We start from the raw sequence: 16,235 nt of genomic DNA on the forward strand, positions 1-16,235 counted from the left end.
CAATCAACCAAGATCAAACCCATCAATCAAAAAGTGACAGGTTGTATAGTATATCTACTACTCGCACAGTTGTGAAAATGTTAAATACAGTTACACAATAATATATTTGTTTTATTTATCATATGTTGTCATATTAATTGTTTCATTTAAATGTCTTTTTTAAGCCATATTTTTATGATACCAGCCTGTTTTGAGATGTTTGCTATTTGCAGGGGTGTAAAATATGCTACTTGAGTAATTTTACTTGATTACAGTAGGCCTACTTATGTATATATTTGGGGCATTTGTACTTTATTGTAAAATGTTAATTGATTACTTGTACTTTTACTTTATTAAATTTCTGAAGAAAAAAACTGTACTTTTTACTCCTTACAATTTTATTTAAACTAAGGAATCATTAATTTTGTTTTGCATTTTTATTTTATCATATTAAATATGGTAAACCGAAACTCAAAAGTGTTTATGATGTGCAAGAAACAATAATGTTTGTTTTCATGCATCAAGCACACACATTTCAGCTTCAGTTACAACTTTAACCAGGTAAATCAAACGTTTGCTGTCTGGGGTAGCATCTCAAGGTAGCACTTTTTTTACCCTCAAAAAAAAAAAAAAAAACTATCTCTCTCTCTCTCTCTATATATATATATAAATTTGTTCATTTTGATATGTTTGTGAGCTGTAGTATATTGGCTGAAAGCAGAAAATGGCTGATTTATCAGTGTCGAGAATTTAAATTCAATTCATGTTTTGGTAGGGGTGACAGCGTTTTTAAATTAAATGTTACAAATTTCCAAAACGTGTTTAAATGACCCTTGTATGTTATGTTAATTATGAATCATGTATAGTGATGTTTTTAACAGGGAGTGGACTTTTTCCACCCCAGGCTATTTGCGATAGAATTTAAGGGTCTTCTTAAATTGTGATATAGCCTACTGCAGAAATCAGTCTAAGCGCAATTATTTTTTTCATAATCTGAATAATGATTCATGAAACGCACTTGATTTAGAAAATGGCTTAGAAACACAGTGTCGGACCCGTTCGACATCTAGGCCCTTCATCATGAATTGTATAGGCCTAGGTGTTGTGCCGCTACTGTACAGTACTTTACGCATCTAGTCTCGAACTCAATGACAATGCACACAAATGACTGTTGCTTAGGTCTGATGATGTTCCGTAAGTTAATTTATACAGCATTCTATAGAGGGACATATTAAAATGCAGAGGTGCCCTGACTTATTAAAGGCCCCCCTCAGTTGAATTTGCATTAATTTTAGTCACATATAAGTAAAAGGATTTTGGACCTTTATAGATCATGTTAGTTAGTAGGCAGTCTAATTATCTCATTAATTTATTTTTTTTATTTTTTTGTCTTTTGGAAGCAGTAAAATCCACTTGCCTCAAAAATCTGAGGGAGCACAGCTGAGGTCGCTTTCCGGGATAGGGTATTTTGGCTGAACGATCTAATCACACCAGTGTGATTATTTATCAAATAAATAAACAGCAAAGCAACCCAGTCTCGAAATAATAACCGAAAAATACCTTAACAAAAATAATACATACTGTAATTAATATACAGTGCCGCCAATCCCACCACGCGCTGTGCGTCAACCCATTCTCACTCCCAAAGCGTCAAAAACTGAAGCATGGTCAAGCACCTCTAGAGTCATGAGATGTTTATCGCTATGAAATCACGTTCGAGAAGTCTAATTCACCATACACATAGCGATACTTGCAATCAGTTTACAAGAGCCACAGGTTGGGTGAGTAGTAGTAAATATGCTCTTTTAATGCCTGTTACAAAATGTATTCTGTCTTCTTTATTAATCAGATTAGCACCTTCTGTTTACTCTCTGTATTATATCGGTCATCTGAGGCTGTCTTTGAGTTTCATTGTGTTTAACTAAATAAACACACCTGCTAACTGGGGTGATTAAACTCTTAAATTTCAGGTTCAAAGATGGAAGTTGTATTTGTAGTAAAAACATGGTAACCATGACATGTACAATAGTAGGTAAAACCCAGTAAACAAGACATTTACCATGTTTTTTATTTTATTTTGTTTTTTACCACAGTAACTGTAGTTTTACTATGGTATAGTAATAGCACAATAATCACTAAAATAAGTATGGTTGTACCACTGTAATGGTAGTGTTTTAATGTGCTTTTATATGACATATTTCACAGTAATCACATTGACTGTACCATGCTTGTAATACCTTTTGAATGTAAATAAAAAAAAAAAAAAACTTTTTCCCATCTAGCAGTTCATTCATATTAGTTTATATCTTAAATATTTTGCTCACAGACCACTATTAACATTCTGTATACAATTCTATTGTATTTTCTCTCCCCTTTTATTTATGTTTTAGCTGTAAAGGAAGCAGTCACCCCAGTCATGTTTGTGGAGAGGTATTCCTTCAGAAATGGAGAAGAAGACAGAAAGCTGCAGAGGCAGGTTGGTCTGTGATAGTTTGTCCCTTTTATCAAACATTCCTGCTGTTATCATTTGCACAGCATTTGTTATTTCTTAAACTGTTGTACTGTCCAAATACCCACACTTGCCAACTTTGCACATTTCCTTTATTTGGCCCAAGCTAGCATGGATATCACAAGTGTGTGTCGATCTTAACATGACATATTTAGTTTCAATTTTGCATTTTAAAATAAACTTCTAAATGTCTTTTCAATAGTCCCTATTAAAGATGACAATTTAATTTGTGGTGCTTCTAATTAAGTGATAAAAAGCAGTTGCAAATGATTTAAAAAATAAATGTACTTTTCTGTGCACCAAGAAAATGTGCAACACTTTGTTTTACTACCAAATTATTCTAAATATCTAATTATTATTATTAATATTTCACATACATTGGAAAGGTTCGCGTGACCTCTTGTGGGATCTCTACAAAAAGTCTCACGATTAGTTCCAAAACATGATGCATGATGGGATACACTAAGCATTGTATAGCTCTCCAGAGCAGTTGGAGAGGTTTAGTGTGTGTTAAGGACGCTGCGCTTTGGCATTATTAAGACATGTAGGAGGGGACGTTCTCGCAACCTTATGCAACGTTCCCTAAAAGTGATCTAAAGGTAACGAAAGTTCTGAACCTTTACAGAACAAAATGATTATGATCGTAACATGAGGGTGAGAAAATGATGACTATTTTCATTTTTGGGTGAACTATCCCTTAATTAAACACATCACAGTTGTTTGGCTCATTTCTTGTATCCACCACCCCCAGCTCTTCCTGGAGCGAGCTTCATGTGTTCTGCCATCGCTGCATCAGTCTCAGAGTCTCCACCTCTTCACAGCATCTGAGGGAAGAGAATATATTTCTTTAAAAAAAAAATGGAGATAAATGACATGCACTTATTTTCAAAATATCTTTATGGTCACATACAGCTATAAAAAAAAAAAAAAAAACTTTAAAAAAGATGAATGAATCATGAATGAAACATTAGAAAAACCTAATCAACATGCATTAGATTTAATTTTATTGTATAAAAGATGTGCTTTAATGTGCTGCCCTTGAGAAAGAAGAAAACTAGGTGTGTAACTGTGAGAAAGTGAACAGGACATTTCTGATAAGACAGGCTGTGCCTGTGATGTCCCCTGAATAATTAAAGCGTGCCAATAAAAAATACATCAATATAAGCAACAGCTAATTTTTAGCATCATTTCTCTCAGTTCCTTCGTGTCAAACAAGTGAAACTCAAGCACGTTAATCAAATAATACAAAATGTATTTACCCAACAGTACATTTTATATAATATATATCGATACATCTCCCTCATCGAGTCCTCTTCAAGTCCTCTTCTCGTGGTTGCCCGCTCAATGTTCTGGAACTTCCAGAAGAAGCGAGATCTCACAAGATAATCTATCCTATCACAGGATTTTGTAATATCACGAAATATATTACTATGTTTTGTGTCTACATCTTGGCAGCACCGTTTTGGCAATTACATCCAACTCAGACCGAAATGGTGACCGGATATATATCTGTTTTACATGTATATGCATAGATTCCATAAAAATAATAACAACGAATACATAAAACAGGTTGAAATAATAACTAAATTGCAGCATGGCTTTGCAATCACTTAACCACACTGGGCAGTTTGTCATTATAATTTATTTAAAGGGGGGGTGAAATGCTATTTCATGCATACTGAGTTTTTTACACTGTTAAAGAGTTGGATTCCCATGCTAAACATGGACAAAGTTTCAAAAATTAAGTTGTATGTTTGAAGGAGTATTTCTGTTCCAAAAATACTCCTTCCGGTTTGTCACAAGTTTCGGAAAGTTTTTTTTCGAGTATGGCTCTGTGTGACGTTAGATGGAGCGGAATTTCCTTATATGGGTCCTAAGGGCACGTCTGCCGGAAGAGCGTGCGCTCCCGTATAGCAGAGGACTGAGAGCACAACAGACATTCACTGATCAGAGCGAGGGCGTCGCGAAATGTCAAAAAAGGAGTTTGCTTTTGGTTGCCAGGGCAAGACAACCCTGCACAGATTACCAAAAGAGAAACAGCATTAAGGGACCAGTGGATGGAGTTTATTTTCACAGAGCATCAACGGAGTTGTGCAAGTGTTTGTGTTTGTTACCTGCATTTCAAAGATGCTTGTTTTACAAACAAGGCCCAGTTTGACGCCGGATTTGCACATTGTTTATTTCTTAAGGATAATGCAGTCCCAACGAAAAAGGGTCACGATCGTGTGTTGGAACCGCATGCAGTGAGTAAAACTGCTTCAGATATCTCTGTGTTGTTAACTTAGCTATCGGCGCGTAAGCACATCAAGTAAACAACATGCGATGTTGTCATCAAACTGCACTTTCCACATGTACAGCTTAAAAAAAAAAAAAGACGACAAAGTGGAACTTAGTCATTTTCCAAAACCGCTAAGCAAATATATACAGTTTCAGTACATACCACATAGAGATGTCATTGCTGATGCTGCTCTTGTTAAATTTCAGCCTCTGGATCTGATTCTGGATCATAAATATACGGCTGAATCTGACTGTTAGCCATGGTTTGTTTTGGTTTGTTTTGTCCTCACGGTTAAAGTCACAGCTTCCAAACGCTCTCAACACAAAAGCCTACTGCCGCTCGTGATTCTTTAGCTCCGCCCACACGTCACGCCTCCAGCCGGTCGTGTTTTTCTGGGAAAAATTGGTACACACTATCTTTCTCTTATGAATATAATAAAACTAAAGACTTTTTGGAGTTATGAAGGATGCAGTACTACTCTATAGGTACTCAAGATTAACAGGATATTGAGTGAAAACGAGCATTTCACCCCCCCCCCCCCTTTAAACAAGATAAAGTAAATATATTTACTTTGTATACAATTTTTTTTTTTTTACTGCTAGTCTTGCTTGTGTGTCTTTTCACAACCGTGACGAGACATGTAAAAGACATCAGTGGACGTCTATTCAAAACCTCTTTAAAACCTCTTAAAAACTACTTGGTGCACTTTAATTATTGCAGTATTAATCAAGGTGTGAGCACAGCTTTTGCATATTCCACAAGGATTTCATAGAGAGTCATGATGGACGTGTAATGCACGTGTATAAGACGTCACCTAGTGATGTCCTCTCACAACCGATTCACAACACGGGTAAATATTGAACTACACTTAGCCAAAAGTCAAAGAAACAATTATAGATGAAACCCCATAGAACTATAGACATGTACAAACGTATCTGAATGCATTTTTAGTAAATGTTCTGTGTTACATATTTTTACCGTTTTATGCCATCCTACCGCGACTATTTTTGGCCGGCCACACGACGTCCTAACTATCAAAATTTTTCCTACAATGGTAGTTCATGGAGTGTGTGATCTGCTTGGTTACAAACATTCTTCCAAATATCTTTGTGTTTATAAGACAACTGTGTAAGTCAATGACAAGATTAATAAAGACATGATAAAAAGAAACCATCTTTTAACCCTCTGACCCTCTTCGTTTGGGAGTCACACTTAACTTCTTCGCGGTCAAAAGTGATCGAAGCCTTGAAATGTTTTTTTTCTTCAGGAAAACCAATGTAATATATTTTTGTGCAATAATATATTTTTTTTATTATTATATATGATTTTTAGGGAATTGTATGATATTATGCAATATTTATAAAATTTAAATGAGCTATTTTCTCCATTAGAATTTATCACTTTATTTATGTTTTTTAAATAAATGCAATAGTTCACATTAAAATAGAGTGAAAGCATTTAAAATCCATTTTTTTATGTGAGAATTGGGCAATCTGGAGGCATTAAAAAAGTAAAAACTTGTGTAATGTTGCGTAACCTCTTGTATTAACACCCTATATAGATATATGCAGAGTCTTTTGGATTCCAATAGTTTTTTAGACCTCATCTCTTCATGTTTTTTAGGTTTTGCATTTAGATCTATATCTAGACATTCTAAAAGATTACTTTTTGTCAAGGTTTAGATATTTTTGGTTAGATAAGTATCAGGTTTTACATTATGTTTACAGTCAAACATTAAAATCTTGTTAGAAAGGGAACACATAGAAAGCATTTTTGTTACACAGTATTTGATAATTGGAAAATCTAACAAAATAAGGAATGAAAAGTGATCATTCAAAACATTATACAAACATTTTGTCCCTTTTGTATTTTTTCCATTTATTGATTGGTGTCTATTTTGTACTCCTGATATTCTGGGGAGTCACCCTTTGATTGCTGCACACTTTTTTCCTGATCAGTGCCTGATTTGTAGTTTGTACCACCAAAATATTCACTGAGTTTTCACGTTTTTCATATTTCCCATTCATTTCGACTCTTTAACATATCCAAATCATGTCCATGATTTTTTTGTGTGTTCATACTGATAATGTGACAAAAGTCACCACTGTCATGTCATTCCGTTGAAGCTATGATTTTTTACATTTCAAAATATGAACATGTTCGTGCCAAAAATTACCGAAGAGGGCCAGAGGGTTAACGTTCTAGTACAGTCGTGGCCTAATGGTTAGAGAGTCGGACTCGAGCTCGAGTCCCGGGCCGGCAGGAATTGTGGGTGGGGGGAGTGCATGTACAGTTCTCTCTCCACCTTCAATACCACGACTTAGGTGCCCTTGAGCAAGGCATCGAACTCCCAACTGCTCCCCGGGCATAAATGGCTGCCCACTGCTCCGGGTGTGTGTTCACAGTGTGTGTGTGTGTGTGTTCACTGCTCTCTGTGTGTGCACTTCAGATGGGTTAAATGCAGAGCACAAATTCTGAGTATGGGTCACCATACTTGGCTGAATGTCACGTCACTTTCACTTAAATATCAATTATTTCAAAGTCTTATATGTTTTATGATTTTCTTGTCACATGACAACATGGCTCCTGCAAGGTAGTTATTCCACATTCAAATATTAATAATATTCTTAATATTATTTATATGATTAAAGTATTTAAAAATAAATGTAATTAAATAAATAATATTGGTTAAAAAGACTGCTTTTTAAGTTATCTTCCTGATGTATCCAAATTCCTTAGCATATCCAAAACCTCAGAACAACTTGATGATGTAACAGAAACTATGGTCTCTCTCTTTTCTAGCAGGTTAAATACAGTTGCTCCTTTATGCTTAAGGAAGGTTAAGGAAAACAGTTTGACACCATGGTATAATGAGCATACTCGCACCCTAAAGAGAGCAGCCCGAAAAATGGAGCGCAGCTGGAGGAAAACAAAACTAGAGGTATTTCGTATTGCTTGGCGGGAAAGTAGCATATCCTATAGAAAAGCATTAAAAACTGCTAGATCTGATTACTTTTCTTCTCTTTTAGAAGAAAACAAACATAACCCCAGGTATTTATTCAATACAGTGGCTAAATTAACGAAAAATAAAGCCTCAACAAGTGTTGACATTTCCCAACACCACAACAGTAATGACTTTATGAACTACTTTACTTCTAAAATCGATACTATTAGAGATAAAATTGCAACCATTCAGCCGTCAGCTACAGTATCACATCAGACAGTGCACTATAGACCCCCTGAGGAACAGTTCAACTCATTCTCTACTATAGGAGAGGAAGAATTGTATAAACTTGTTAAATCATCTAAACCAACAACATGTATGTTAGACCCTATACCATCTAAGCTCCTAAAAGGGTAGGTCCTCATAGGTCCTCTTCTGACTATTATTAATTCCTCATTGTCATTAGGATATGTCCCCAAAACCTTCAAACTGGCTGTTATTAAGCCTCTCATAAAAAAACCACAACTTGACCCCACAGAACTTGTTAATTATAGACCAATCTCGAATCTCCCTTTTCTTATTAATTCCTCATTGTCATTAGGATATGTCCCCAAAACCTTCAAACTGGCTGTTATTAAGCCTCTCATAAAAAAAACACAACTTGACCCCAGAGAACTTGTTAATTATAGACCAATCTCGAATCTCCCTTTTCTGTCCAAGATACTAGAAAAGGTGGTATCCTCACAATTATATTCCTTCTTAGAGAAAAATGGTATATGTGAGGATTTCCAGTCAGGATTTAGACCGTATCATAGTACTGAGACTGCTCTCCTTAGAGTTACAAATGATCTGCTCTTATCATCTGATCGTGGGTGTATCTCTCTATTAGTTTTATTGGATCTTAGTGCTGCGTTTGACACAATTGACCACAACATTCTTTTGCATAGACTTGAACACTTTGTTGGCATCAGTGGAAGTGCATTAGCATGGTTTAAATCGTACTTATATGACCGCCATCAGTTCGTAGCAGTGAATGAAGATTTTTCATATCGATCACAGGTGCAGTATGGAGTACCTCAAGGCTCAGTACTAGGGCCGCTACTCTTCACGCTTTATATGTTACCCTTGGGAGATATCATCAGGAAACATGGTGTTAGCTTTCACTGTTATGCTGATGATACTCAGCTCTATATTTCCTCGCAGCCCGGTGAAACACACCAATTTGAAAAACTAATGGAATGCATAGTCGATATAAAAAATTGGATGACGAGTAATTTCTTACTGCTAAATTCAGAAAAAACAGAGGTGTTAATCATAGGGCCTAAAAACTCTGCTTGTAATAACCTAGAACACTGTCTAAGACTTGATGGTTGCTCTGTCAATTCTTCGTCATCAGTTGGGAACCTAGGTGTGCTACTTGATCGCAATCTTTCCTTAGAAAGCCACGTTTCTAGCATTTGTAAAACTGCATTTTTCCATCTCAAAAATATATCTAAATTACGGCCTATGCTCTCAATGTCAAATGCAGAAATGTTAATCCATGCATTTATGACTTCAAGGTTAGACTATTGTAATGCTTTATTGGGTGGTTGTTCTGCACGCTTGGTAAACAAACTACAGCTAGTCCAAAATGCAGCAGCAAGAGTTCTTACTAGAACCAGGAAGTATGACCATATTAGCCCGGTCCTGTCCACACTGCCTGGCTCCTGGATCAAACATCGTATAGATTTTAAAATATTGCTTATTACTTATAAAGCCCTGAATGGTTTAGCACCTCAGTATTTGAATGAGCTCCTTTTACATTATACTCCTCTACGTCCGCTACGTTCTCAAAACTCAGGCAATTTGATAATACCTAGAATATCAAAATCAACTGCGGGCGGCAGATCCTTTTCCTATTTGGCGCCTAAACTCTGGAATAACCTACCTAACATTGTTCGGGAGGCAGACACACTCTTGCAGTTTAAATCTAGATTAAAGACCCATCTCTTTAACCTGGCATACACATAACATACTAATATGCTTTTAATATCCAAATCCGTTAAAGGATTTTTAGGCTGCATTAATTAGGTAAACTGGAACCGGAAACACTTCACATAACACCGTACTTTCTACATCATTAGAAGAATGGCATCTACGCTAATATTTGTCTGTTTCTGTCTTATTCCGAGGTCACCGTAGCCACCAGATCCAGTCTGTATCCAGATCAGAGGGTCACTGCAGTCGCCCGGATCCAGTACGTATCCAGACCAGATGGTGGATCAGCACCTAGAAAGGACCTCTACTGCCCTGAAAGACAGCGGAGACCAGGACAACTAGAGCCCCAGATACAGATCCCCTGTAAAGACCTTGTGTCAGAGGACCACCAGGACAAGACCACAGGAAACAGATGATTCTTCTGCACAATCTGACTTTGCTGCAGCCTGGAATTGAACTACTGGTTTCGTTTGGTCAGAGGAGAACTGGCCCCCCAACTGAGCCTGGTTTCTCCCAAGGTTTTTTTCTCCATTCTGTCACCGATGGAGTTTCGGTTCCTTGCCGCTGTCGCCTCTGGCTTGCTTAGTTGGGGTCACTTCATCTACAGCGATATCGTTGACTTGATTGCAAATAAATGCACAGACTATTTAAACTGAACAGAGATGACATAGCTGAATTCAATGATGAACTGCCTTTAACTATCATTTTGCATTATTGAGACACTGTTTTCCAAATGAATGTTGTTCAGTGCTTTGACGCAATGTATTTTGTTTGAAGCACTATATAAATAAAGGTGATTGATTGGTTGATATTATTATATATTTAAAACATTAATAAACAAATACTGTGAAAATATAAATTTTTGACAATAATAATGAACTTCAAGATTGAGCATTTCAGCACTTTATATTCAGTGATGACCGTCATTAAATCATATTTCTGACGAAAATGGTAGGCCTGTAAACTTATTTCAGAAATCCAAAAGGAATACAAAGATTACAATGAAAAAAATATATTTTTATAGATTTTTATCGTCTTGAAGATTCTTATTTGTCATTGTCCAAGTAGAGCAAACGTGAAAACAATTTTGTCAGAATATAGAAAGGTATACAGTTTTGAAACACAAGGGTGAGTAAATGACAGAACGTTAATTTTTAGGTAAACTATCCCTTTATATAATAATTCAGTATTTTGTAATTGGTATTTTAGTTTGGTTAACAGATGCTAAACTGTTCAAAAACAATAAAATGTGCTATATCAGAACATGCTTATTTTTTGCATATGTCCTCAAATAATGTGTTCTTGTTTGTGATGTACACTTGATTAAGACCGTTCTGACTAGCTGACTGGACCGTTCTTGAACCTTCTTCAAGATGTGATAAACCTCAAGACTTTATATGCAGGCTTATATATACATACACTTAAACTATGCAGCAATGAATTTAAACGTAAGACGACAACGTCCAGAAATTGATGCATTTAGACATCCAGGGACATGCAGAAAAGACGTGCAGTTCACGTCCACAAGACATCGGTTCAACTTTCATTTTAGAAATATTTTAAACCACGACGGTACGTGTCGGATGGACGTCTTTTCAACAGTCAAAAGACATCCGAATGTTTGCTGGGTATATCCTCCCAACTTTTCTCTCTGGCATTCCTGTCGTGGTAAGTTGACGATGACATGTCGAAAAGGCTGACATGTTGCTGCCATAACTCCACAAGTTTTCCCTCCATCACTTCAGTCCACACTACACGCCATGTCGCCGTGGTTTTGTTTATGGTTTTGCGCATGCAAAATTTTTGACATGTCAGAAATCCATCCGACCAACCGATTGCTGGTCGGGAGAGGTTAAACGCCTCTTGTTTCCCCTTGTACACTGCACGAACACTGCATGACAAACAACACATGACAATGCTGTAAATTGGCCCGACCCGAAAAAGAGTCGCACGAGTCAGAATTCGGCTCAAAATCGGATGAAAATCGCACAGTGTATGCCCGGCCTTAGGGGGGCTTTCACACTGGCAGTTTAGTGCAGAACAGGGCATGGTTCACATATAAAAAACGCTAATGTGAACGCTGTCATCGGACCCTGGTGCGCACTGGGGTACGGAACCCGAGACTACCTGGAGAAGGTGGTCTGAATTCGGTTGCTCTCGAACTGTGGCGTGGTTCATGTGAATGTGCAAGCAGCACAGACTCGGGTGAGCACTTGTTCAGGAAGTAAAGTATCCAGCGCATGCGTAACACTAGCTGCATTTACATGGACCCTTCTAATCCGATCGTAATTGGACTAGAAGCACAATCAGAATAAAAATGTCACATGTAAATACGTCAATCGGATTGAATTGGCTCGATCCGACTAAAATTTTGTTCGGATTGTAAGGGGTGGTTTATCCCTTTTGTAATCCGAGCGAGAGGACATGTAAACACTTGATCGGATTGAAAACCGAAACAGGAAAAGTACTGCACATGCGCAGTGACGTAGAAATAGAGTAATGACGTATGACGCGAAAAACGAGGTGTTCTTCCTGGTGAATAAAATGTCATAAATAAGTGTCCTGACATTATAAATCTCCCCTCTCACTCAGCGTATGTGAAGTGGAAAATGACCACGTCCCACCAGTCCTCGTTTAAGACTCACATCAACAGATGAGTAATATTGAGTGCGGGGAGAGGCCCTTTTACAACTTTTTTTTATTTTGCTAAAGTTAAGCAGCACAACTGTTCATGTGTTGGTCGTCGCCTAATTAGGACCCGAAGTAGATTAATATAATGTGTGCTTTTTAAAACAGCAGCGGGAACCTCTGTATATTCATGCAGTGTGCGCATGTCAAAAGAGTAAATCCGATCAGAAGCTTGTGACATGTAAACACGCACATCAACCCGATCACGTTATTTACTATTCATGTAAACACTATGTTCAGATTCGTCAATCAGAATGAATTGATTCCGATGGAAGCAAAAAGTGTCCATGTAAACGCACCTACTGTCAATATCATTGTTTCCTTAACACAAGAGAGAGCCGAAGTTGAAATTAATTTTGACTTTTTAATTTAATTTGGACTTTTTTTAATTTGGAGTATGTGGAATCAACCTCGGCCCTTTCGTGTGTTGAGGAAACAATGAAACAATGTCGATCGGTATTATGCAAGCACAGGATACATTACTTCCTGAACAAGTGCGCACCTGAGTCCGTGTTGCTTGCACATTCACGCAAACCGCGCTACAGCTCGGGTGCACCCGAACTCAGACCACCTTCTCCAGGTAGTCTCGGGTTCGGTACCCCAGTGCGCACCAGGGTCCGACGACATTGTTAACATTAACGATTTTTCATATGAACAATGCCCCATTCCGCACTAAATGACGTTTTTATTAACAAGATTAGGGAGGAGCGCGTCAGATACTTAGCCTAATCGACACAGGTGGACCATAATCAAGGAATCAATCCCATAGTATAAATATCGCTGACTTACCTCTATCCATTGACGGTTTATCAGCATGCTGGTTCGCTTTGTCTGTCGCCTTATCACAGACCCAATTTTCCTACCAACGAAGAGAGCAACACCGGGGATTTATAAAACCTGCTGCTTTTGCCGGACCCGCGATCATTCCTACCCAGCCAAACATGGCCGTTGAGCACCATTAAGCATCATCGCAACAGCTGCTCTCCTCGCCAAGCCACACGTAATGGCCAATAGACCGTGCAAGCTTCGAGCTCGCCTCGCTCGACACAACGATCGTGCCGCCCGAGACCGAGGTCTCCTCGCGCACTGGATTGCAGCAGCAGGAATTTAACCAGCCTGGGTCGCACCCCAGTTCTCACCGCAGCAAGCCTCTCTCACTTCCCGCAGCGGCTCAGCCTTTCACTGCAGCGTTCCAGCAGAGTGGCAGTTTGAGGCCGCTTCCTCTAGCGGCACAGACCGGCGCGACGTAAACCAATACATTTTCAGGCGAAGACGAAAACATTTTTTTTAAAAAAATTTTTAAACGACATCATTCTATCATCTTCTGCTAGTGTTTTATGGTGGTTTTGGCAAACCAGCGTAAAGATGCATTACCGCCACCTGCTGATCTGGAGTGTGGAGTGCGCATAGATTTGGAAGACCGACACAAACGTAGTTCCGTCGGATGATGATGCCACTTTTAACCACGAAGCCAAGGCATTATTTCCAGAGTCTTCATCCACACTGAAATGTCCAAGACATTACATTCGCCTTACTGCGCATGTTTAAACCTCACTGAAATAATACAGACATAAGTTCCATGATATATATAAACAAAAAAAGCATGAATGCACCGTAAGTCGCTGGATAAAAGTGTCTGCTAAATGCTTCAATTTCATTTTAAATTTTAATTTCCATGCAAGTATTCTGGCAGGACCAAATTATTTACGGACCTATTTCACCATTCACTGGCGTGATCACTCAAAATTAATCTAAAACGCATCTGCCTTCGTGTTTCGACGCTGTCACCTTTTTAGGACCCTAATACGAAAAACAGGCAAGTAAATATCTTTAGAAACCACTTGGAAGCGAATAGCACATAACTGCTATTAACCCATTTGCTTGCAAGCATCGCCAACGGCCCCAGTTTTTTATCGTTTCACTTTCACAGCACTTTAAACGTCACTCTCTTACTTGATCTGGATAAAATGGTGCATATTTGACCAATATTTCGATAAAACATCATTTCAATGACCGTTATTTAGTAATTTATGTCAGGGAAAATGATTCCGATTGCTGAACGGTAAATGTCGAAGTGTCAGCTCATGGACAAATGTTGATCATGTACAGTATTGTTCAAAATAATAGCAGTACAATGTGACTAACCAGAATAATCAAGGTTTTTAGTATATTTTTTATTGCTACGTGGCAAACAAGTTACCAGTAGGTTCAGTAGATTCTCAGAAAACAAATGAGACCCAGCATTCATGATATGCACGCTCTTAAGGCTGTGCAATTGGGCAATTCGTTGAAAGGGGTGTGTTCAAAAAAATAGCAGTGTCTACCTTTGACTGTACAAACTCAAAACTATTTTGTACAAACATTTTTTTTTTTTCTGGGATTTAGCAATCCTGTGAATCACTAAACTAATATTTAGTTGTATCACCACAGTTTTTCAAAACTGCTTGACATCTGTGTGGCATGGAGTCAACCAACTTGTGGCACCTCTCAGCTGTTATTCCACTCCATGATTCTTTAACAACATTCCACAATTCATTCACTTTTCTTGGTTTTGCTTCAGAAACAGCATTTTTGATATCACCCCACAAGTTCTCAATTGGATTAAGGTCTGGAGATTGGGCTGGCCACTCCATAACATTAATTTTGTTGGTTTGGAACCAAGACTTTGCCCGTTTACTAGTGTGTTTTGGGTCATTGTCTTGTTGAAACAACCATTTCAAGGGCATGTCCTCTTCAGCATAGGGCAACATGACCTCTTCAATATTTTAACATATGCAAACTGATCCATGATCCCTGGTATGCGATAAATAGGCCCAACACCATAGTAGGAGAAACATGCCCATATCATGATGCTTGCACCTCCATGCTTCACTGTCTTCACTGTGTACTGTGGCTTGAATTCAGAGTTTGGGGGTCGTCTCACAAACTGCCTGTGGCCCTTGGACCCAAAAAGAACAATTTTACTCTCATCAGTCCACAAAATGTTCCTCCATTTCTCTTTAGGCCAGTTGATGTGTTCTTTGGCAAATTGTAACCTCTTCTGCACATGCCTTTTTTTTAACAGAGGGACTTTGCGGGGGATTCTTGAAAATAGATTAGCTTCACACAGACGTCTTCTAACTGTCACAGTACTTACAGGTAACTCCAGACTGTCTTTGATCATCCTGGAGGTGATCATTGGCTGAGCCTTTGCCATTCTGGTTATTCTTCTATCCATTTTGATGGTTGTCTTCCGTTTTCTTCCACGTCTCTCTGGTTTTGCTCTCCATTTTAAGGCATTGGAGATCATTTTAGCTGAACAGCCTATCATTTTTTGCACCTCTTTATAGGTTTTCCCCTCTCTAATCAACTTTTTAATCAAAGTACGCTGTTCTTCTGAACAATGTCTTGAACGACCCATTTTCCTCAGCTTTCAAATGCATGTTCAACAAGTGTTGGCTTCATCCTTAAATAGGGGCCACCTGATTCACACCTGTTTCTTCACAAAATTGATGACCTCAGTGATTGAATGCCACACTGCTATTTTTTTGAACACACCCCTTTCAACTAATTCAACTAATTGCCCAATTGCACAGCCTTAAGAGCGTGCATATCATGAATGCTGGGTCTCATTTGTTTTCTGAGAATCTACTGAACCTACTGGTAACTTGTTTGCCACGTAGCAATAAAAAAATATACGAAAAACCTTGATTATTCTGGTTAGTCACATTGTACTGCTATTATTTTGAACAATACTGTATCTAGTCAGAAAGAATCATGAGCAGAAACATTTTTATTTTGAGTATGTAATTTCTGTCTCCATGCCAAAAATGGGGGGTGACTGGTAAGGGGTTAACGTTACTGTTATAATCATGTCTTTC

At 38.0% G+C, this 16,235-nt stretch overlaps 1 protein-coding gene across 1 annotated transcript in view; it reads right to left on the reverse strand.

The window, feature by feature from the left end:
• Positions 1 to 2,757: 2,757 nt before the first annotated feature.
• Positions 2,758 to 16,235, reverse strand: part of tmem14ca (transmembrane protein 14Ca) — a 33,721-nt gene continuing 20,243 nt past the window's right edge. The window contains exon 5 of the mRNA XM_026200829.1: positions 2,758 to 3,312. Within this exon, the coding sequence (XP_026056614.1) occupies positions 3,258 to 3,312 (55 nt within the window). The 3' untranslated portion in view covers positions 2,758 to 3,257. The remainder of the gene's footprint in view (positions 3,313 to 16,235) is intronic.

Source organism: Carassius auratus, chromosome 24, assembly GCF_003368295.1.
Source record: "Carassius auratus strain Wakin chromosome 24, ASM336829v1, whole genome shotgun sequence".
NCBI lineage: Eukaryota > Metazoa > Chordata > Actinopteri > Cypriniformes > Cyprinidae > Carassius > Carassius auratus.